We start from the raw sequence: 22,466 nt of genomic DNA, 5'->3' as shown, positions 1-22,466 counted from the left end.
ACTGTATCCTTTATGCTTAGAAAAGTGAGAACAGTACCTGATCCACAGTAAACATTTAATAATGAATATTAAATATTGAGTGAGTTACACATTGCTTTTATACTCAGATTTTTTTTCCTGACAAATTGATCTCAGAGGAAAAGCAAGGTGTTTATCACACATACATAAATGTTACAGAATCTTAGAGTTGACTGAATCCTAGGCTTTCTGGAGGCAAATTCAGAGCTATCCTCTGTATCAAATCTTACAACTGATCTTGATTTTTATGCTGGATAGGGACTCCATTTCAATTCTGCATTTCTTGAAATGACTAACAAGTATTATCAATGTTATTTTGCAGTACATATCCTTTGTTTAATAGTGCTTAAAAGTTTATAAACTTACCAAAATTCTCTGATAAGAAACTCAACCAATAAGATTTTTCTGGCACAGACAGGATCTCAAATATTCTTCAATGGATGAGATTTTAGTGTTTTCTAACTGTGCAATGATGCCAAAGAAATATCATTCTTTGGCTTCAAATAAAGGAATACCTTTGAAGTATCAAAAATAAAACTAATTCTTGTAAGAAAACAAAAGAGTAAATGGAAGCTTTTATTAGTGAAACAAGTCAATTTATTATTTTCCAGCAAGGCCTTTTCCCTCTATAAATGAGACGACTACTTTACAGTACTTTACAACATAACTTAGTTTTTTGATGTTTTCAGAAAACGAAAGATTTCTCTGGAAATTAGGAAAGTAAATATTTGGGGAAGAATAACTACAGGAAGTTACTTTTCAATTAACAGGCTTGTCTACCGGTATATAACTACAGAATTTTTCTTCTTAATAAAGCTATCAAGTACTAGCCAACAAAGAACCTACCTTTAGAAAACTGAGTCAGAAAGGTTTCTACTTAAATAGGAAATAAGCAATCTAACATACCAATCACACATCACCTTAACAAGGCAATTTACATAATTAGGTATAAATTATTATCTTTATGTTGATTAAGGTCCTAGCAAAAACTCAATTGGTCTGTTATCTCAAATTCAAACTACACTCACTTGGCTATAAAGGTAAACTTCACAATGGAATTGAGCCTGTTTGACTAAGGGAGAAACTCTCTTTAATATTGCACATTTTCTTTCATTAAAAACAAGGATTATTAAGTCAGGGCCATCTTGGTTCTGAATCTCTCCATTTTTGTTGGAAGAAGACTCACCATCTCTTTACTAAGTTCTAGCTCAACTTCTATCTCCTGGGCAGCCTCAGGGTGCTTTTCACAATAATCGACAATAAATTTGTAATGTTCCAATGATGTTGCCAAATTTTCTAGCTCTTTCTTGGGATCTGCAGTGATGATTTTGCCATAGAGACGGGCAACTCGAAACTTAGCTAACATGGCAGGGCGAAGAACATCTTCCCCTATATGCTCGGGAAATACTTTGTTTGGGTCTCTCAGGGAGTCTAAAAAGAGCTGGTAGTACTTCAGTGCTGACTTATTAAGATTATTTATTTTTTTCACAATGTGTGAATCAGGATCCCTCAGCTTGTCAGCAATGGCAACCTTCAAATCCATCATATCATAGTAAGCATGTGCAATCTCAAACTGAATCTGTCTGTTGACCAACAGGTAATACTGTGGATTCAGGTCGACAATGAGGGGCTCTAACATGGCTATTCTACGTTTATGCATCTTGCACCGTCTCTCCATATCGGTCTCAAAGAATGCAAGCACCTTAAACAGAGCACTGTGGTCTTGGACAACTTCAATATGGTCAGTGACATAACCATCAATCTGAAAGAACTCTTTTGCCTCAAAGACATAGTGTTGACCCAATAAGAAAAGTTCTCTGGCTTCTTCAAAATCTAAAGGTCTCAAATAGCTCACTTTCTCTTCCACCGCAGAGATGGCATCACACAGCTCACCGGTTCCAAACTGCACGGCTTTTTTCCTCACGCTTTCTTCCTCATCTAGTTCCTTTTTCCTCAAAGCTCTAAGTTCAGACTGTTTATCAAGATCAAGCTCTCCTATGTTGTCCTGAAACAAAAACATAAATTATGGTTAGGTAGGACACTGATCTCCTGCTCTCAAACAATATGGCAAACTTAAGAGTAAAGAAAAGAAAGCCCTCTTCCAGCTGGAGTTAAAGAGATACTATAATCTTTTTTTTTTTTTTAATGTTTATTTATTTTGAGAGAGAGAGAGCGCACACATGCATGCTAGCATGCAAGCAGGGGGCAGGACAGAGAGATAGGAGAGAGAGAACTCCTCCAAGCAGGTTCTGCCCTGTCGGCACAGAGCCTGAGTCGGGGCTTGAACTCAAACTGTGAGATCAAAACTTAGGCTGAAATCAAGAGTTGGATCCTTAACCAACTGACCCACCCACACACCCCAGGAAGTACTATAATCTTAAATACCTTTTAAAACTTTCTTCTAATTATATTTCAATTGTATTAAAAATGTAAGAAACAGGGGTGCTGGGGTAGCTCAGTAGGTTGAGGGTCCAACCCTTGGTTTCGGCTCAAGTCATGATCTCACAGTTTCCTGAGTTTGAGCACCTCATCAGGCTCTGCGCTGGCAGTGTGGAGCCTGCTTGGGATTCTCTCTCTCTATCCCTCCCCGACTCATTCTGTCTCTCTCAAGATAAATTAATAAACTTTAAAAAATGGTTAAAGTGGTAAATTTAAAAAAATGTAAGAGGGGGCGCCTAGGTGACTTAGTCAGTCCACTGAGCGTCCGACTTTGGCTCAGGTCATGATCTTGCAGTTCATGAGTTTGAGCCCTGCATCAGGCCCTGTGCTGACAGCTCAGAGCCTGGAAACTGCTTTGAATTCTGTGTCTCCCTCTCTCCCTGCCCCACCCCTGCTTGCACTGTCTCTCAAAACAAATAAACATTTTTAAAAATGTAAGAAATAGGAAAAATTATTTAAATAAATTAAGCTGCTTATATATGACTTTCCTCTTTGGAGAACTAAAACTCATTTATAGTTTCTTCTTCAGGTAAGACAAATGCATATGAAAGAACTTTAGAGACTCTGAAACATTATACATATGTAAGACTATGGGTCATGGGGGCGCCTGGGTGGCGCAGTCGGTTGAGCGTCCGACTTCAGCCAGGTCACGATCTCGCAGTCTGTGAGTTCGAGCCCCGCGTCGGGCTCTGGGCTGATGGCTCAGAGCCTGGAGCCTGTTTCCGATTCTGTGTCTCCTTCTCTCTCTGCCCCTCCCCCGTTCATGCTCTGTCTCTCTCTGTCCCAAAAATAAATAAACGTTGAAAAAAAAAAAAAATTAAAAAAAAAAAAAAAAAAAAAGGGGCGCCTGGGTGGCGCAGTCAGTTGAGCGTCCGACTTCAGCCAGGTCACGATCTCGCAGTCTGTGAGTTCGAGCCCCGCGTCGGGCTCTGGGCTGATGGCTCAGAGCCTGGAGCCTGTTTCCGATTCTGTGTCTCCTTCTCTCTCTGCCCCTCCCCCGTTCATGCTCTGTCTCTCTCTGTCCCAAAAATAAATAAACGTTGAAAAAAAAAAAAATTAAAAAAAAAAAAAGACTATGGGTCATGATCTCCCAGTTCATGAGTTCGAGCCCCGTGTTGGGCTCTGTGCTGACAGCTCAAAGCCTGGAGCCTGCTTCTGATTCTGTCTCCCTCTTTCCCTGCTCTCCTTTGCTCACACACACTCTCTCAAAAATAAACATTAAAGGGGCGCCTGGGTGGCTCAGTCGGTTAAGCGGCCGACTTCGGCTCAGGTCATGATCTCACGGTCCGTGAGTTCAAGCCCCGCGTCGGGCTCTGTGCTGACAGCTCAGAGCCTGGAGCCCGTTTCAGATTCTGTGTCTCCCTCTCTCTCTGACCCTCCCCTGCTCATGCTCTGTCTCTCTCTGTCTCAAAAATAAAAACACGTTAAAAAAAAAAAAAATTAAAAAAAAAAAACATTAAAAAAATTTTTTTAAATATTTCGCAGAGACGCCATTAAGATTAATGATATGATATTTATGCTAGAAGGTATTCAGTGAAATACAGAGAAACATTCTAGGTCTCAAAGACACTAAAGTTGAAGATACAATTTAATCTACCATCATAGTTAAAGTTATCTCCCCTACTTCTCAGGGAAAAAAAAAAAAAGTAAAATGGTTTAAAAAATAGACTAAGCTTGCGGCGCCTAGGTGGCTCAGTCGGTTAAGCGTCCGACTTCAGCTCAGGTCACGATCTCACGGTCCGTGAGTTCGAGCCCCGCGTCCGGCTCTGGGCTGATGGCTCAGAGCCTGGAGCCTGCTTCCGATTCTGTGTCTCCCTCTCTCTCTGACCCTCCCCCGTTCATGCTCTGTCTCTGTCTCAAAAATAAATAAACGTTAACAAAAAAAATTAAAAAAAAGATAGACTAAGCTCATCCTCCTCAATAAAACTGAACATGAACATCAGATCCCTCTGTGCTCAACCCCCAAGCCCTTTGTTCCTTCCACTCAACATTGTCCCTAGATCTGCACTGTTCAGAACAGTAGCCATTGGCCACATTTGGATGACTACTGGGCATTGGAAATGTGGGAAGTTCAAACTGAGATGTGGGCTGTATGTATAAAATATATACCCAATTTCTAAGACTTAATACAAAAATAATTTTAAATCTCTTTAATACTGATGACTTATAGAAATAACAATTTTTTTATATTCTGGGCTTAAAGAATATAAAATTAATTCACCTTTTTTTCTTTTATAACGTGGCTATTAGAAAATTGAAAATTACAGGGCTGCCTGGGTGGCTCAGTTGGTTAAGTGTCCAACTCCTGGTTTCAGCTCAGGTCTTAAACTCACAGTCTGTGGGTTTGAGCTTTGCATCATGCTCTGTGCTGAGGGCACAGAACTTGTTCAGGATTCTCTCTCTCTGCCCCTCCCCTACTCTCTCAAAATAAATAAATAAACCAAAAAAATTTTTGAAAATTACATACATGGCTGGTATTCTATTTCTATTGGACAGCGCTGCTCTACAGGTGACTCTGTTCACACCCATGGCTGCAACTGCCATCTATGGGAGGATGTATAGCTATAAATGTATAGCTACAGCCCACACCTCTTCTCACGCTCCAGACCGGTAACTACAGCTCCCTGTATGACCTCTCCTCTAAGAACACTCAGGGGTTCTGCATCCACGGGATGTCCACAATGGAACTCTATTCTTCTTCAGCAGTTTCCTGTCCTAGTGTTGTTTTAGTGAAGAAGCCTCCATGAACACGGACATCCAACAACCTAGGAATCCTCCTTGAGATGTCCCTCTGCTCTCCCCTTTATCCTTCACATTCAGTCTATCACCAAGTCCTTCACATTTTGCTTCCTAAATACCTCTGGAATCCATTCTTTCTTCTATCTCTTCTGCCACCACCCTAGATCAAGCTCCCTTCACATCTCACCTAGACTGTTCCAGTGGTCTTCTAACTAATCACCCTCCTCCACTGTTGCTTCCCAATTTATTCTCCATTCTGCTACCTAAATGATTGTCCCAAAACCCTTTAAGTCTTCATTCCTCGAAGGCCCTGCTCATTCCAGCTCCTTTCTGCCTCTGTCTAATATCACCTGCTCTCTCACTCCACTCCAGACTCACAGGCCTGTCTAATTCCATCCTGTCTAATTCACACTCCCTGTGCCACAGAACATGCTGTTTCGGCTGGTTGGAATGCTGTGCCTTCTTTTCTCCAGTCTAACTAATTTCTACTCATTCCCAGAGCTTCCTTCAAATGTTACTTCCTCCTATTATGTCTTCCATCATGGGTCTCTCCTCTGTGGACTTATCAAAGTTGCACTTTTACGTGAAGTAAAAAGCCGGGTCTATTCTTCTTCATCACAGGACAATGACTAGCATAGAGCTGGCATAAATAAATTTGTGTAGGTCTTAAGCTTGGATTGAAGAACACTTTTCAGGTAAAAAGATGATCGAAGGATGAAATCAAACTAACAGTCAGATTAAGGAAAATCTGAGTAATTCAATAGCTGGCAACTATTTGAGTTTAAAGTAAGCAGGTGATAAGTTCTAGTGTCCAGTCTGGAAAATATCAACTAAATGAAGGGTATGAGTTAAATTACAGTGTATTTTACCTCACACAATTATTTCAAACCCAAGCCCTAAGTCTCCAAAATTGTATTTACTCACTTGCTTTCAGGATGTTTATTTACATGTTTTTTAGACCACTTTCTGAGCAGAAGAAAACCGACAGCTCTTCCTGGCTCCAACTTCTCTAGACGAAAGACTCCCAGTTCTCCCCACTTCCTTTCTTTCCCAAATATGCCTCATCTTTACCCTCTACCTCTAAAATGCTCTAATCTTTGCACGACATATCCTTCTGGGGTTTTGTGATTTGTTTGTTTAGTTTCATTTCATCTACTGGTTTAATAGGTTCTATATTAGTGCTAGTAAAACTTATTGTACTTTAATGCATGCATGCATGCATGCAAAAAAAAAAAAAAAAGCGTTACTCCTCCAGGAAAGTCTTCTATGTATCTACACTTAGTATATTGCAACCAAATGATTTATTTTTCTCCTTAGTGGTTAGAAACTAGGATTCAGTACGGATTAGTAATGATGATGATAACCATTAACATTTATTGAGGACTTAGTATGTCTAGGGCACTTTTCTGAGCCCTTTGCATATATATTAATTTAACTCTGATAACAATATTAAGTACTATTATTTAAAAAAATTTTTTAATGTTTACTTATTTTTGAGAGAGACAGAGCACAAGCAGGGCAGGGGCAGGGAGAAAGGGAGACACAGAATCGGAAGCAGGCTCCAGGCTCTGAGCTGTCAGCACAGAGCCCGATATGGGGCTCGAACTCACAAACCATGAGATCAAGACCTGAGCCAAAGTTGGATGCTTAACCGACTGAGCCACCCAGGCGCCCTAAGTAAGTACTATTATTATTTCCATCTTCTTTGTGATAATATTGAGACAAAGAGAGTTTAAGCAAATTGCCACACACATACAGCTATAAACTGGCAGGGCTGTTTCCAGATATATATTTTTATAAAAATAATATAAATATACTTATATACTGTATAAAGTGTATAAAGGTTAGTAAGAATTGTTTCCTACCCTCAAATTGCTTATAGTCTAAAAAGAGGTGAAGGAATAAGATACAAATATGAACAGAGCTAATACAAAGCAAAACCTAAGTGATTTATGAAAGGCAATGAAAGTTCTATGGAGTTTAAAGGAGAGAAATGATATCTGTACAATATGAAGAATTACTCACTGAATAATTAATTTATTGAGAACCTATAATGCCTGGAGATAATGATAATATGAATATGATGCAGTCCCCACCTCTCAAGAAATTTATATTCTATCCAAAGAAGAGTCTCTAAGGAAGAAGTGGTATTTGAGATGGACCTTGAACACTAAGATTCTAAAAGGCAGAGATGGGAGAGCTAGAAATATTTGAGAGCATTCTGCATGCTTTGCATAATAAACATGCAATGAGCCCAATGGGCATAATTCCCAGTTTAGGCTTTTACTTACATCCTGCTTATTTAAGAAAGAAAAGGCATTACCTGCATGGAAAGCTGGGCATTCTGCAGGAGAGTCAAACAATATTTGATCCAGCATCTTGCTATTTCTCCTTTTCTTTGATGATAAAGCTCTGGCACATCTCCTTCAGCTTCAGTAGCTAAAATCACATAACATGATTTATCTAAGTTAATGGTCACAATCGTAATTTGCATTGTGTATGACATTCTTTTTACACCACTTCTTCCTGAATTTAAAAGGAACAGATTCTCACTGAAGCAACAGGGAGGGAGGGTAGGGGGGGAACCCACCCAAAATTCCTACTACCAGAGGAAGTAGGAATAATCTCTGCTATTATTTTTGTACATTTCTTTCCAATTTTTTCTTATGTGTTATCTGTAGGCAAAAACTAAGGTCACACTGTATATTCCATTTTGAATACAGCTTTTTCCTTATATATTATACCACTAACAATTACCCATATCTTATCAACTCTAACATTTTCAAGTACAGCATTATATAAAATTAAAGAGATGCTCCCTACTTTATACACCCATTCTTTTACTTCTGGGCATGCATTGTTTCCAATTCTTCTATAACAAGCAAGTCTAAACAGAAAGATCTCTGTGCATAAATCTGTCTGAATTTTGGATTATTTCCTTAGGACAGATTCCTAGAAGGAGAATTTACTGGGTCAGAGTTTGTAACATCCTTTGTAACGTGAAGCAACATTTTCCACCACATTAGATTTAATGCAATATTACTATGAATCTGTGTACTTTCCTCTGTAGTCCACCTTTTCCCATCAACACGGTGTGCCACCAACACCAAGTACAGCGAACCCAGTATCCAGCTCTCCAAGGAGAGAATCAAGTCACTACATCCTGTGCAACACAGAAACATGGCACTGAAACAAGTCACTGATGGTTTGATTATCTCCTTCAGATGAACATTTGTTTCAGCAGAAAAAGTAGTTTTTGTCTCCACCAGTAAAACTAAGGAAACAACGTACAGTCGATTCTCATTATCTGTGGTAGTCGTGTTCCAAGAAGTCACCGTGAACACTGAATTAGCAAATGCTAAAACATTGCTCCTCAGGAAAATACACGGTTAGACTCCTTTGAGCTTCTGGTCACATTTTTATTAACTGATTATTTTGACTGTGTTTCTGTTTAAAGATTCCTTATTTAATATATATTGTTGACTCATTAACATTGAACTCATAACCAACAGCACTACAACTTGTGCTAACACTGTCATTTCTCCATAAGGTCCATCACAGCCTTCATGTGCTTACGGACACTGGACAGCAACTTTAGCACTCCATTTGGAGGCCATTTTAAACAGTGAAATCGCCAACAAAAAAAAAACAACACAAAAATGTGAAAAATGGGGTACTAAATAAACCACAAAAAGGACATTTCTTTACTGTATGAGAATTGAAACAAGAAGGCAGAGTGTTGCCTTGTTCAACATCAGCTGGGAATGTGCATCTCAGGTGACTCAAATGTCTGCAAATGACCACAGAAGTGCCCCAAGTACTGTGTTTGGGGTTACAAGTTATTTGTAGCAACAGGTGAATTTGCGAGTTTGGAATCGATAAATAATGAGGACTGACTACACTTTGGAACTTGTACTTAGATATGAAGTCCTTTTTCTTTCTTTTTCAGAAATAGCTTGTAGATCTGGGTACTTGACTTCGTTAAGGTTTGGAAGCAAAAATTACCCAGTTGAAAATTTAGTAAAATGTGCTCAGGGGCCCTGTGTAAGTATGTTACTGATTTTATAATAATAAAAAGTACGAATTTTTTTTTAATTGAGGTACAACTGACATATGACATTTTAGTTGAGCCTTGAACAACACAGGTTTGAACTGCACAGTCCTATTTATACATGAATTCTTTTAGTACAGTACTGTAAATGTATTTTCTCTTTCTTATGGTTTTCTTAACAGTTTCTTTACTCTGGCTTATTTCATTGTAAGATTAGAGTATATAATACATATACAAAATATGTGTTAATTGTTATGGTAAGGCATCTGGTCAACAGTAAGCTCTTAGTGATTTAAGTTCTGGGGAGTCAAAAGTTATACATGGATTTTTAACTACACAGGAGATAGGCACCCTGACACTCCACATTATTCAAGGATCAACTATAGTGTTATACACACAAAGATTTGATGTTTGTATGTACTGTGAAATGATCATTACAGTAAGTCTGGTTAATACTTCTCACCATACACAGTTCAGTTTTTCTTGTAATGAGACCTTTTTTTTTAATGTTTATTTATTTATTTATTTTGAAAGAGACAGAGAGCACAAGCGGAGGAGGGGCAGGCAGAGAGAAAGAGAGAGGGAGAGAGAGAATCCCAAGCAGGCCCTGCACTGTCAGCTCCGAGCCTGACATAGGGCTTGAACTCTTGGCACACCAAGAGGTATATCTTTAAAGTCTTACTATAAGGGGCGCCTTGGTGGCTCAGCCCATTAAGCATCCAACTCTTGATTTTGGCTCAGGTCACGATCTCATGGTTTGTGAGTTTGGGCCACACATCGTGGGTTTGAGCTCCGCATTAGGCTCCCTGCTGACAACGTGAGGCCTGCTTGGGATTCTCCCTCTCTCTCTGCCCCTCCCCTGCTCCTGCTACCTCTCAAAATACATAAATAAACTTAAAAAAAAAAAGATAGGGGCGCCTGGGTGGCTCAGTGGGTTAAGCGTCCGACTTCAGCTCGGGTCACGATCTCACGGTCCGTGAGTTCGAGCCCCGCGTCGGGCTCTGGGCTGATGGCTCAGAGCCTGGAGCCTGCTTCCGATTCTGTGTCTCCCTCTCTCTCTGCCCCTCCCCCGTTCATGCTCTCTCTCTGTCTCAAAAATAAATAAAATCTTAAAAAAAAAAATTAAAAAAAAAAAAAGATATACCCTCTTAGCAACTTTCCAATACTCAATACAATATTAGCTATAGTCACCATGCTGTACATTACCATCCCATGACTTAATCATAATTGGAAGTTTATACCTTCCACTAAACAGGATTTTTTTTCTCCTTCTTTTCCTGAATAATAATCTACTGTATATATACATCACACTTCATTCATTCATTCATTCATTCATTCATTCATTCATTCAATTATCTCCAGGGACAGAATTTAGTGATTCATCACGTACATGTAACACCCAGTGCTCATCCCAACCGATGTTTTCCTTAATGCCCCTCACCCCTTTAGCCCTTCCGCCACCCATCACCCTGCCAGCAACCCTTGGTTTATTCTCTGTATTTAAGAGTCTCTTATGGTTTGTCTCCCTCTGTTTTTGTATTATTTTTGCTTCTCTTCCCCTATGTTTATCTGTTTTGTTTCTTAAACTCCACATGAGTGAAATCATATGATATTTGTCTTTCTTTGACTTACTTAGCTTAGCATAATACACTGTCCATGCTGTTGTAAATGGCAAGATTTCATTCTTTTTGATTGCCACGTAATATTCCACTGAACATATATACCACATCTTCTTTATCCATTCATCAGTCAATCGACATTTGGGCTCTTTCCATATTTTGGCTATTGTCGATAGTACTGCTATAAACATTGGAGTGCATGTGCCCCTTTGAATCAGCATTTTTGTATCCTCTGGATAAATACCTAGTAATTCAACTGCTGTGTTGTAGAGTAGTTCTATTTTTAATTTTTTGAGGAACCTCCACACTGTTTTCCAGAGTGGCTGCACCAGTTTGCATTCCCACCAGCAGTGCAAAAGGGTTCCCTTTTTTCCACATCCTCACCAATACCTGTTGTTGCCCGAGTTGTTAATTTTAGGCATTCTGATGGGTGTGAGGTGGTATCTCATTGTGGTTTTGATTTGTATTTCTCTGATGATGAGCTATGTTGAGCATTCTTTCATGTGTCTGTTAGCCATCTGGATGTCTTCTTTGGAAAAATGTCTATTCATGTCTTTTGCCCATTTCTTTTTTTTTTTAATTTTTTTTTAATGTTTATTTATTTTTGACAGAGAGAGAGACAGACAGACAGACAGACAGAGCATGAGCGGGGGAGGGGCAGAGAGAGAGGGAGACAGAATCCGAAGCAGGCTCCAGGCTCTGAGCTGTCAGCACAGAGCCCGACGTGGGGCTCGAACTCACATACTGTGAGATCATGACCTGAGCCGAAGTTGGATGCTCAACTGACTGAGCCACCCAGGCACCCCTCTTTTTTTTTTTTTAATGTTTATTTATTTTTGAGACAGACAGAAAGTGAGCAGGGGAGGGGCAGAAAGAGGGAGACACAGAATCTGAAGAAGGCTCCATGCTCTAGGCTGTCAGCACAGAGCCCGATGTGGGGCTTGAACTCACGAACTATGAAATCATGACCTGAGCTGAAATCAAATGCTTAACTGACTGAGGTACCCAGGAGCTCCTGCCCATTTCTTCACTGGATTATTTGTTTTTTGGGTGTTGCATTTGGTAAGTTCTTTATAGATTTTAGATACTAACCCTTTATCTGATATGTCATTTGCAACGATCTCCCATTCCGTCGGCTGCCTTTTAGTTTTGCTGATTGTTTCCTTCGCTGTGCAGAAGCTTTTTATCTTGCTGAGGTCCCAACAGTTCATTTTTGCTTTTGTTTCCCTTGCTTCTGGAGACATGTCAACTAAGAAGTTGCTGCAGCCAAGGTCAAAGAGGTTTTTGCTTGTTTTCTCCCCTAGGATGTTGACAGCTTCTTGTCTTATGTTCAGGTCTTCGTCCATTTTGAGTTTATTTTGGTGTATGATGTAAGAAAGTCGTCCAGGTTCATTCTTCTGCATGTCTCTGTCCAGTTTTCCCAACACCATTTGCTGAAGAGACTGTCTTTTTTCCAGTAGATATTCTTTCCAGCTTTGTCAAATATGTTTGTGGGTCCATTTCTGGGTTCTCTATTCTTAAAAAAAATTTTTTTAATGTTTATTTATTTTTGAGAGAGAGAGAGAGAGAGACAGAGTGTGAGCGGGGAAGGGACAGAGAGAAAGGGAGACACAGAATCTGAAGCAGGCTCCAGGCTCTGAGCTGTTAGCACAGAGCCCAACGCAGGGCTCAAACCCACAAACCATGAGATCACTACCTGAGCCAAAGTTGGACGCTTAACCGACTGAGTCACCCAGGTGCCCCTGGGTTCTCTATACTGTTCCATTGATCTGAGTGTCTGTTTCTGTGCCTACCATAGTGTCTTGATGATTACAGCTCTGTACTACAGCTTGAAGTCCAGAACTATGATGCCTCCAGCTTTGGTTTTCTTTTTCAGGATCGCTTTGGTTATTTGGGTCTTTTCTGGTTCCACATAAATTTTAGGATTGTTTGTTATAGCTCTGTGAAGAATGCTGGTGTTATTTTGATAGGGATTGCCTCACCACATCTTCTTTATCCACTCATCCATCGATGGACACTTAAGTTGTTTTCATGTCTTGGTGATTGTAAATAATACTGCAATAACCATGGAGGTGCATATATCTTTTCAAATTAGTGTTTTCTTTTTCTTTGGGTAAATACCCAGAAGTGGAATTACTGAACTATATGTTATTTCTATTTTTAATTTTTTGAGGAACCTCCATACTGTTTTCCACAGTGGCTACACCAATTTACATTCCCATCAACAGTGCACAGGGTTCCCTTTTATCCATATCCTTGCCAATACCTGTTATTTCTTGTCTTTTTCGTAAAAGCCATTCTCCCAATTATGAGATAGTATCACACTGTGGTTTTGATGTGCTCAAATACACATGTTAACTGTGATTTTTAAGACTAAATAAAACACTATACTTAAAAAACTAGACATCTGGATAGATCACTTATGTAGTATTCCAACCAAAAATGTATAATCTGATTCTTTTTTTTAATGTTCATTTTCAAGAGAGAGAGCATGTACGCACACACGCACGAGTGGGAGAGGAGCAGAGAGAGAGGAAGACAGAGGATCCGATGCAGACTTGGCACTGACGGCAGAGAGCCTGATGTGGGGCTCAAACTCATGAACTGAGAGATCATGACCTGAGCCAAGGTCGGACACTTAACCAATTGTGTCATTCAGGTGACCCTGTACTCTGATTCTTAGCCTAAGGAAACATCAAACACCAACTGATGGAAATCCAGTGTAATAACTGGCTTATATTTTTCAAAAATATCTGTGTGATGAAAGAGAAAGAAAGGCTGAGGAACTGTTCCAGATTAAAGTACAGTAAAGAGGGGTGCCTGGGAGGCTCAGTGGATTAAGTGGCTAACTCTTGATTTCAGCTCAGGTCATGATGTCACGGTTTGTGAGACTGAGCCCAGTGTCGGGCTCTGCACTGATAGCACGAAGACTGCTAGGGATTTTCTCTCTCCTCTCTCTCTGTTCCTCCCCCACATGCATGTGCATGCATGCACACTCTATCAAAATAAATAAAATTTATTATTAAATTTTTTTAATGTTTATTATTTATTTTTGAGAGAGAAAGAGATAGAGTGCAAGCAGGGGAGGAGCAGAGAGGGAGACACAGAATCTGAAGCAGGCTGAAGGCTGTGAGCTGTCAGCACAGAGCCCAATGCAGGGCTCGAACTCACAAGCTGCGAGATCATGACCTGACCTGAAGTCGGACGCTTAACCGACTGAGCCACCCAGGTGCCCCTCAAAATAAATAAAATTTTAAAAAAAATTTTTTTAAAGGACAATAAAGAGATGTGACAATTAAATGCAATATGAAATCATGAACTGGATACTCTAGTACTAGAAAAATTACTGTGAAAGTCATGACAGGGATAGTTAATAAAATAGAAATATGCATTATAGAGAAAAGAACTGTATCAATGTTACATTTCCTGTTCTATGATTATGTAGGAAAATATTCCTAGGAAATATACACTAAAATATGAAAGGAGTAAAGGAGCCTAATATTTGCAATCTTCTCTCAAATGGTTCTGAATGAAAAATAAAATGTGATTGCAAATGAGGCAACTATTAAAAACTGGTGAATTAAAAAATTTTTTATGTTCTATTTATTTTTGAGAGCAAGAGAGACAGACCACGAGTGGGTGAGGGGCAGAGAGAGAGGGAGACACAGAATCCAAAATGGGCTCCAGGCTCTGAGCTGTCAGCACAGAGCCTGACGCGGGGCTCAAACTCATAGACCGCGAGATCACAACCTGAGCCGAAGTCGGACACTTAATCGACTGAGCCACCCAGGCGCCCCTAAGAATTGGTGAATTTAGAAGGGTATATGACAGTTCTTTGTTCTGTTCTTGAATTTTCTAAAATTTAAAATGATTTCAAACTGTTTTTTAAAAGTTGTATAATAAAACATGCACATTATGAACTTACTGTCTTCTGTTGAGATCTTTCCAGTTTGACCAAAAATAACATTAGCAGCAGACAAACAGTGCCTGGCTTCCATAAAACATAGCTGTTGAGGAAATAAACAAGAGTAAATGCAATTATCACACAGCCGTATCTGCAATTAATACTTATATAAAGACGTCTAGTATGGGAAAAGCTACAAAAACAGGTAAAAACCACTAAGGAGACCCTGTGTGGTTGCTGAACATTAAGACAGTAGATGACATGTTTTCTCTGGTTAAAAAGCTACCTAAAAGATTCAAGTAACAATGCCCCCAAACTCTTAATAATAATCCAAACTGGCTGCAAAACAACTCCTGATGGAAAGTTAGCTCTTTCAGGTTACCAGTAGGTACAACACAGGAGCGGCTACAATCCTAGACTTAGAATGTTCCAGACAGTCCTTCAGGTTCAGTCCACATAGCCAAAATGCCATGCATGATAAACTGTAGACCATTCACACCCTGTCAGAGGACTTGAAGATTTAATTTTCTTAGCGATATCTTCATACATCCCGTCATTCAAAGGCAAAAAGGGTAAGTTTTGATAGGAAGAGATTCCTGTCTGCTAGAATTTTTGGAATTTACATGTGATGAATGAGGGTTCCCACCAAGTTTTGAAGTTAACAGATTTCCACAGATGAACTTTATAGAACTGCTTTACCAACACACTTGAAGACTTCCTAATTCAAATCTGGGCATGGTAAAGTTCTCAAACACTTAGAGAAGATCTCCTTGTTAATATAAACACTTTGCATTTATCATGTAAGTCACAGGACCAACCCAGCAGAAATACAAAGTTAAAGTCCAACTTTTAGTTGGAAGCCACCCTCATTAATTAAATGTCTAGTTCATATTAATAATACCTGATTTTGCTAAGAAGATTTTTAATGGTTGGCTAGGACTTTAAAATCTCAGCACAAAAGGCATCTCTCTGTTATAGCAAATCAGAAGCCACCTTGCGAATAGCTGGGTACCACGTACAGTATTAGCCCAGCAACATCTATAGACCAAAATGAAGGTGTTAAACCTTGAAAACCCAAAGAAAGTTACAGTTTACATAAAGAAGCTTTAACTGTCCCTCTGCAATCCTTTACCCATCACTTCAGCTTTGTCCAGATTGCCTTCCTGCAAGCAACCACTGCTAGAACAGCGAGTGCTTTGTGCCCTCTAGGTGGCTGGTAAATGTGGGACTTTAGCACCTGCCAGGTATGGACACATCAAGTAGCAAAACCTCATCACTGGAACCAGATGAAGATGAGAATGATATAAATGACAACTGCATTTTTTTGGTAAAAATGGTTCAAATCTCTGCAATATAAATCAGCTAGTTGTAACAAAAACTTATAAAACATTTTGGCTTAAAAAAAAAAAGCACAGGGTGGGGGAGGTACTCATGAAAATTACTGCATGCTCCACATAAGCAATGCTTAACAACTTTAAATTTTTTTATTACGCTTTAAATTAATATCTAGGTATCTTAGTACTATTAATATTGATGGAGTTTTCTTAATTAAAATCACAGTGAGTATGTAGCTTTAAAGTTGCTAAACAAAACAAAGGGGCCTCTGGAAGCTATTAAAAAAGGTGCCACAAGCAGAGGCACCGGGTAACACTTTTGATGATGACCACAATGAAATGGATTCATGAGAGTTAGATTTAACCGAATGCTCCAATATATGCAATAGCGTTACTTACACGCTTGATCTTAGACCAAAGTCCTAGAAGCGATGCTGCAGTCACCATAGCCCTTTCTCGCCTGCTAATAGCTTTTCTGAATGAAATTCTGTGGGACAATACTTTAAACATAGGGCGCATTTACAGAACCAGCACTAACAAAAAGCTTAGAAAGGATAAAGGCCCAGTAAGGATACGGCAGCAGGTAACCAGAGAGATTTAAGAAGGAACTCTGATAAGCAAAGATTTACCAAAAGTTCAGAGTGAATTAGAAATACAAATAAAAGTAATTTCTATTGCTGAATATATTATTGAGGATTAACAGAAAATCTAGCTGGGAAAGGTGGCTTAAAAGTGTTTTAGCATTAAAACTCTTAGGGACTAAAGGAATAAACAGACCAATTAAAAGTATACCAACATGATTCTGAATAATTCTGATAAACAACCATGAAGCTCAAGTTTGTTCCTGTGGGATACTCCAGAAGAAGTGTATCATAAAGAGCTACAACTCTGGAACTGAGTAGAGATATTTCCAACATGGAAAAATTACTACAGAGGAGTTAATTCTAAAGAATAACTGAAATGCATCACATGCTTTTATCGAAGCCCACATTTAACAGTCAACTTCCTCAGACAAATCCTCATAGTTACCAGATTACCGCTGCATAAAAAATAAAGTTTTATCTATCAGATAAAATCTGCAATTTAAGGTAACATCTCACTAGAATGAACTGATAGTGTGCTATATCAAAAAAGAATTGGTCTTAGGTAACATGTAATTTTTAGGGCTAGCAGCATGTAAGACAATGATAAAACTCAGTATTTTACAATTCAAAAGGATTAATGCAATAGAAAGCTACAAAAGTTTACTATACTGGCAAACTGGGCTGCCTTTTTCTGTCCAGTTTAAACCATAAAATAAAAGCTACCTGTTTTTAAAAGATGACATTTTCAAGGTACTACTCTCTCTCTCTCTCTCTCTCGTAGTATTTTTATACACACTATCAATAACTTTGTTAGATAACTGTTTGAGAAGCTTACCTTATTGATGTAAAATTGTGACAAGGTAGCAGCATTAATAGCCCACTCTATAGGATGGTAGGCATTGTGTTCAAGTTGGCGTTTTAGGGTACTGTGACAATAATGAGCAGCCTTCTCAAACATTTCCATATGCTGGTAGACTTGAGCCAAGTAATAGAGGTTATGAGTATACACCTTCTCAAATCTATGAAGAAAAAGTGAATATTTGCATAATGGTTTACATTTTTTAAGGAACTTTCATATATATTTACCTTGATCTTCTTACCAACTCTTTGAGTTGGGTATGGCTATTGTATCTATTTGACAGATAAGGAAAACAGAGCCTCCTATTTGAACAGGGCCACATATCTAGTAAATAGTAAATGGAGGTTTTTAAATCCATCTCAGAAACCACATTCTATTACCTTCAGAGGGTCTCAAAAGAAAATACTGTGCTTTTTGAAATAATCATTTTATCTATACTATGTAGAATTACCTGTGAGGGCTAATTTCTGTATCTACTCACCTTTTTGATCTCTCTTGTTCAGCAAGTTTCTCTTCTTCAGGAAGAAAATGCTCAGTAGGATCAAGAGGAGGACTCCCAATCTACAATTAAAGAAAAACAAAACTCTGAAATTTTAAACTGTGAACACCAAGCGCCCTCTTCTGGGGAAACTGGAGAAATCAAAATTTTAAAAACCAGTATACTTCATTTTTTTTTACTAGTTCATTTTCACCTTACCCAAGAAGTAATTTTCTTAACCATAAAATTTTAGAGAGTCAAACAAATAAAAGGAGATTGCTACAAGCTCACACTTGACAAAATTTTAACTGCTGTTGGAGGTAAACCTCAAATACACTAAAAAAAAAATTCTACCAATTTGTCTTTAGAGATTCATAATTCTTCAACTACTTTAAGTCTTAATTTTGTTTGGTAAAAAAAAGATCTCTTAAAAACCTACAAGGGTGCACGGGTGGCTCAGTCAGTTAAGCATCCAACTCTCGATTTCGGCTCAGGCCATGATCTCACAGTTTGTGAGTTTGAGCCCCAAATCAAGCTCCATGTTGTCACTTGGGATTCTCTCTTTCTCTCTTTCTCTCTCTCTCTCTCTCTCTCTCTCTCTCTCTCTCTCAAAAATAAGTAAATAAAACTTTTTTAAAAACCCGACAAATAAAAACCTACGTAAGTAGGATGTCTAGCTGGCTCAGTCAGTAGAGCACCCAACTCTTGATCTTGGGGTTGTGAGTCCAAGCCCCATGTTGGGTATAGAGATTGCTTAAAAATAAAATCTTAAGGGGCGCCTGGGTGGCTCAGTCGGTAAGCATCCGACTTCAGCTCAGGTCATGATCTCGCAGTTCATGAGTTTGAGCCCCGTGTCGGGCTCTGTGCTGATAGCTTGGAGCCTGGAGCCTGCTTCAGATTCTGTGTCTCCCTCTCTCTCTGCTCCTCCCCCACTCACACTCTGTCTCTCTTTACAAAATAAATAAACATTATAAATAAATAAATAAATAAATAAATAAATAAATAAAATCTTAGAAAAAAAACAACTCCATAAGTAGCTGTGCTGACAGCTCAGGGCCTTCAGCCTTCTTCTGATTCTGTGTCTCCCTCTCTCTCTGCCCCTCCCCAACTCATGCTCGCTCGCTCTCTCTGACTCTCCCAAAAATAAACGTTAAAAAAAAATTGTTTTAATGAATACAATAAACTGCTCAATAATGAAAATCAAATCAAAGTTTTAAATATTTGCTCCATTAATTTTTTTGAGAGAATAAGAAACATATACCGATTACCCACTTTCAATACAGAGACATTAAAACCAGTGATTCTATTGTTTACTGCCTTGGCCAGGTCACCCAATCTCTTGTGCTTCTGTTTCCTCATTTATAAAATTACCTCATAATTTCGTTATGAGGATTCAATGAGTTATTATGTGTAAATCACTTATGATGCCATCTTAAGCCTTCCAAAAAGCAGACCTACTTAACCTCTGCCTCATTCTACTTCTATGAGGATAGTCCCATCCGCAAGACCAGCCTTGCTTTAAAGTGAATTCACTAAACTCCAAATAGCAAAAATGTCTTCCATTTTTAAAAATGTGATTTTACATTCTGAATGCAAATGCTAAAAGTATCACAACTAGGGTTCCTAGAATTCACAGAAAGTAAAAATGGCTAAAACAGGAATTAAGGCCCAAGGCACACACAATAGATAAGTAATTCTTCTAAGATCTCCTCAATAACTTTGAGGACTGTTTAATATGCTTACTCTTTTTTGATGAAAGGAATGAATGTATTGTTTTCTGTACCTATTTCACTGTTAGGACTACCACATGTCATATATAACCCTAAGTCAAAGCACTCTCTTCTCTGAATTAAAACACAGGTATAATTGAGTACAAAGAGTTTGATATATGTTTTATGTTCCATACTAATACTAATTTTTAATGAAATATTATAGGTGTTTGGTATCTTCACATTTTATTTAGTTATTTATTTTAATGTCTGTTTTTATTTTGAAGAGGGGAGGGAGAGAGAGAGAATCCCAAGCAGGCTCCAACCTGTCAGCATAGAGCCTGACATGGGGCTCAATCTCACAAACCGTGAGATCGTGACCTGAGCCGAAATCAAGTTGGACACTTAACCAACTGAGCCACTCAGGCACCCCAGGGAGCTTACATTCTAGTACTGAAGATGGGTGATAAACAAGATAAATCACTAAAATGACCCTTATGTTAGATAATGTTAAGTGTGAAGCAGAAAATAAAGTAGAAAAGGAGGACAGGAAGTGTTGGAGGGGTGGTCTGTAGCATTAACGGAGTGGCCAATGAGTCCTCACTGGATGGGAGACATGAGTCACGAGCTGAAGGGAATAAGCGAGTGAGCCAGGTAGATCCCAGAGGGAAGAGCAGTCTCAGCAGAGGAAACAGTTCAGTGCAAAGACCCTGAACCAGAAGCTTGTCTGGTGTGTTTCAGGAACAGCCAGAAGGCCAGTGTAGCTAGAGCACAAGACAGGAGACAACAGAAAAAGATAAAATTAGAGAAGTAATGGTAGCCAAATCAGATAATGTACTTGAAGTCTTCATAAGGTCTTTGGGGTCTACTCTGAATAAGATGGGAAAGCCATTAGCAGACTCTGAGGGAAGCAGTGATGTGATATGATGTGATGTAATCTCCCTTTGAACAGGTTGCAAACAGACTGAAGGAGGCCAGTTATGATACTACAGCAATAATCTTAGCAAGAGAGGGTGGTTGTTTGGATCAGGTAATAGCAGGGGATCTGATTCTAGATATAATTTAAAAGTGACGCTGGGACTCCTGGGTGGCTCAGTTGGTTAAGCGTCCCACTCTTGGTTTCGGCTCAGGTTATGATCTCACAGTACGGGCTCTGTACTGACAGTGAGGAGCCTACTTGGATTCTCTCTCTCTCTCCCCCTCTCTCAAAAATAAATAAATAAACTTAAAAAAAAAGGTGAAGCCAACAGGACTTGCTGTAGATTACACAGTGTGTGAGAAGAGGGATCTCCAAGGTTTAGGCCTCAGTAATTGGAAGAAAGAAGTTGGTATTTACAGCAAGGGAGGAGGAAAGAGGAAGGTTATCAGAAGCTCTATGTTAGTAGTTTTAGAGACAACTGCTCCTTAAAAAGTGCAAATGTTGGGGCGCCTGGGTGGCGCAGTCGGTTAAGCGTCCGACTTCAGCCAGGTCACGATCTCGCGGTCCGTGAGTTCGAGCCCCGTGTCGGGCTCTGGGCAGATGGCTCGGAGCCTGGAGCCTGTTTCCGATTCTGTGTCTCCCTCTCTCTCTGCCCCTCCCCCGTTCATGCTCTGTCTCTCTCTGTCCCAAAAATAAATAAATGTTGAAAAAAAAAATTTTTTTTAAAAAGTGCAAATGTCAAATCAGCAGTAGGACAGACAAGTCTGGAATTAAACAGGTACAGACTAGAATATTATTGGGAGTCATCAGAGAAGAGATGATATTTAGAACAGAGGAATGAATGCAGGGGCACCTGGGTGGCTTAGTTGGTTAAGCATCTGACTCTGGATTTTGGCTCAGGTCACTATCTCACAGTTTGTGAGATCGAGCCCTGCATCAGGCTGTGTGCTGACAGCACGCATCCTGCTTGGGATTCTCTCTCTCCCTCTCTCTCTGTACTTGTCACTATGCGCTCTTTCTCTAATTAAATAAACTAAAAAAAAAAAAAAAAAAAAAAAAAGGAGGGGGGAATGGATGAAGATGGAAAGAGGAGATGTTCAAAGACTACACTCTGGGTACTCCAGTGTAGAGGCTGGGGAAATAGAGGGGAAGCCTCAAAGACTGAGAAGAAAAAGAGGTGAAAGGTAGGTAAAAAAAGTGTTTCAAGGAAGAGAGACTAATTAACTGTGCCAAATGCTAGACTGATCAACTACGTCAAATGCTACTGATAGGTGAAAAAAGATGAGGACTAAAAATTTACCACTAATTTTAGAAACATATAAAGCACTGGTGAACTTGGTAAGACCTTGATTCTTTTTTTTTTCTTTTCTTTTTTCTTTTTTTCAGACAACACAAACACATTTATTTCAAATTTCTAGGAAATTTTGAAAAAATAGCAGATACCAATGCTTTATGCATGCTCAGGGCCAGCTTACATGAAATGTTAGCACAAATGTTCATTCGTGAAAAGAAACTGGCAAAATCCACTTCTTGCCATTCAACTTGTCAGATGGCAATTTTTATTTTTTTAATGATTTTTTTAAGTTTATTTATTTATTTTGAGAGAGAGAGAGCATGAGCAGGGCAGGGACAGAGAGAGAGGGAGAGAGAGAACCCCAAGCAGGCTCTGCACCAGCAAGGCAGAGCCTGACACAGGCCTCAAACCCACAAACCATGGCCTGAGCCGAAACGAAGAGTTGGATGTCTAACGGACTGAACCACCCAGGTGCCCCCATCAGTTGTAATTTTTAAGTATGACTGTCACATTGGGAAA

The 22,466-nt window shown here is 39.2% G+C and overlaps 1 protein-coding gene across 1 annotated transcript in view; it reads right to left on the bottom strand.

Moving 5' to 3' along the window:
* Positions 1-565: 565 nt before the first annotated feature.
* The window catches only part of KIFBP (kinesin family binding protein), a 36,048-nt gene continuing 14,147 nt past the window's right edge, over positions 566-22,466 (bottom strand). The window contains exons 3-7 of the mRNA XM_047072868.1: positions 18,029-18,108; positions 17,524-17,707; positions 14,792-14,873; positions 7,520-7,635; positions 566-2,023 (exon numbers count right to left, since the gene is read on the bottom strand). Of these exons, the coding sequence (XP_046928824.1) occupies positions 1,148-2,023; positions 7,520-7,635; positions 14,792-14,873; positions 17,524-17,707; positions 18,029-18,108 (1,338 nt within the window). The 3' untranslated portion in view covers positions 566-1,147. The remainder of the gene's footprint in view (positions 2,024-7,519; positions 7,636-14,791; positions 14,874-17,523; positions 17,708-18,028; positions 18,109-22,466) is intronic.

The sequence above is a fragment of the Lynx rufus genome, unplaced genomic scaffold (genome assembly GCF_022079265.1).
Source record: "Lynx rufus isolate CCGP_SWC_20201006 ecotype Redwood Valley unplaced genomic scaffold, mLynRuf1.p SCAF_11, whole genome shotgun sequence".
Classification (NCBI taxonomy): Eukaryota; Metazoa; Chordata; class Mammalia; order Carnivora; family Felidae; genus Lynx; species Lynx rufus.
The sequence above is the reverse complement of the archived record's forward strand: the minus strand, read 5'-3'. Positions and strand labels throughout refer to the sequence as shown.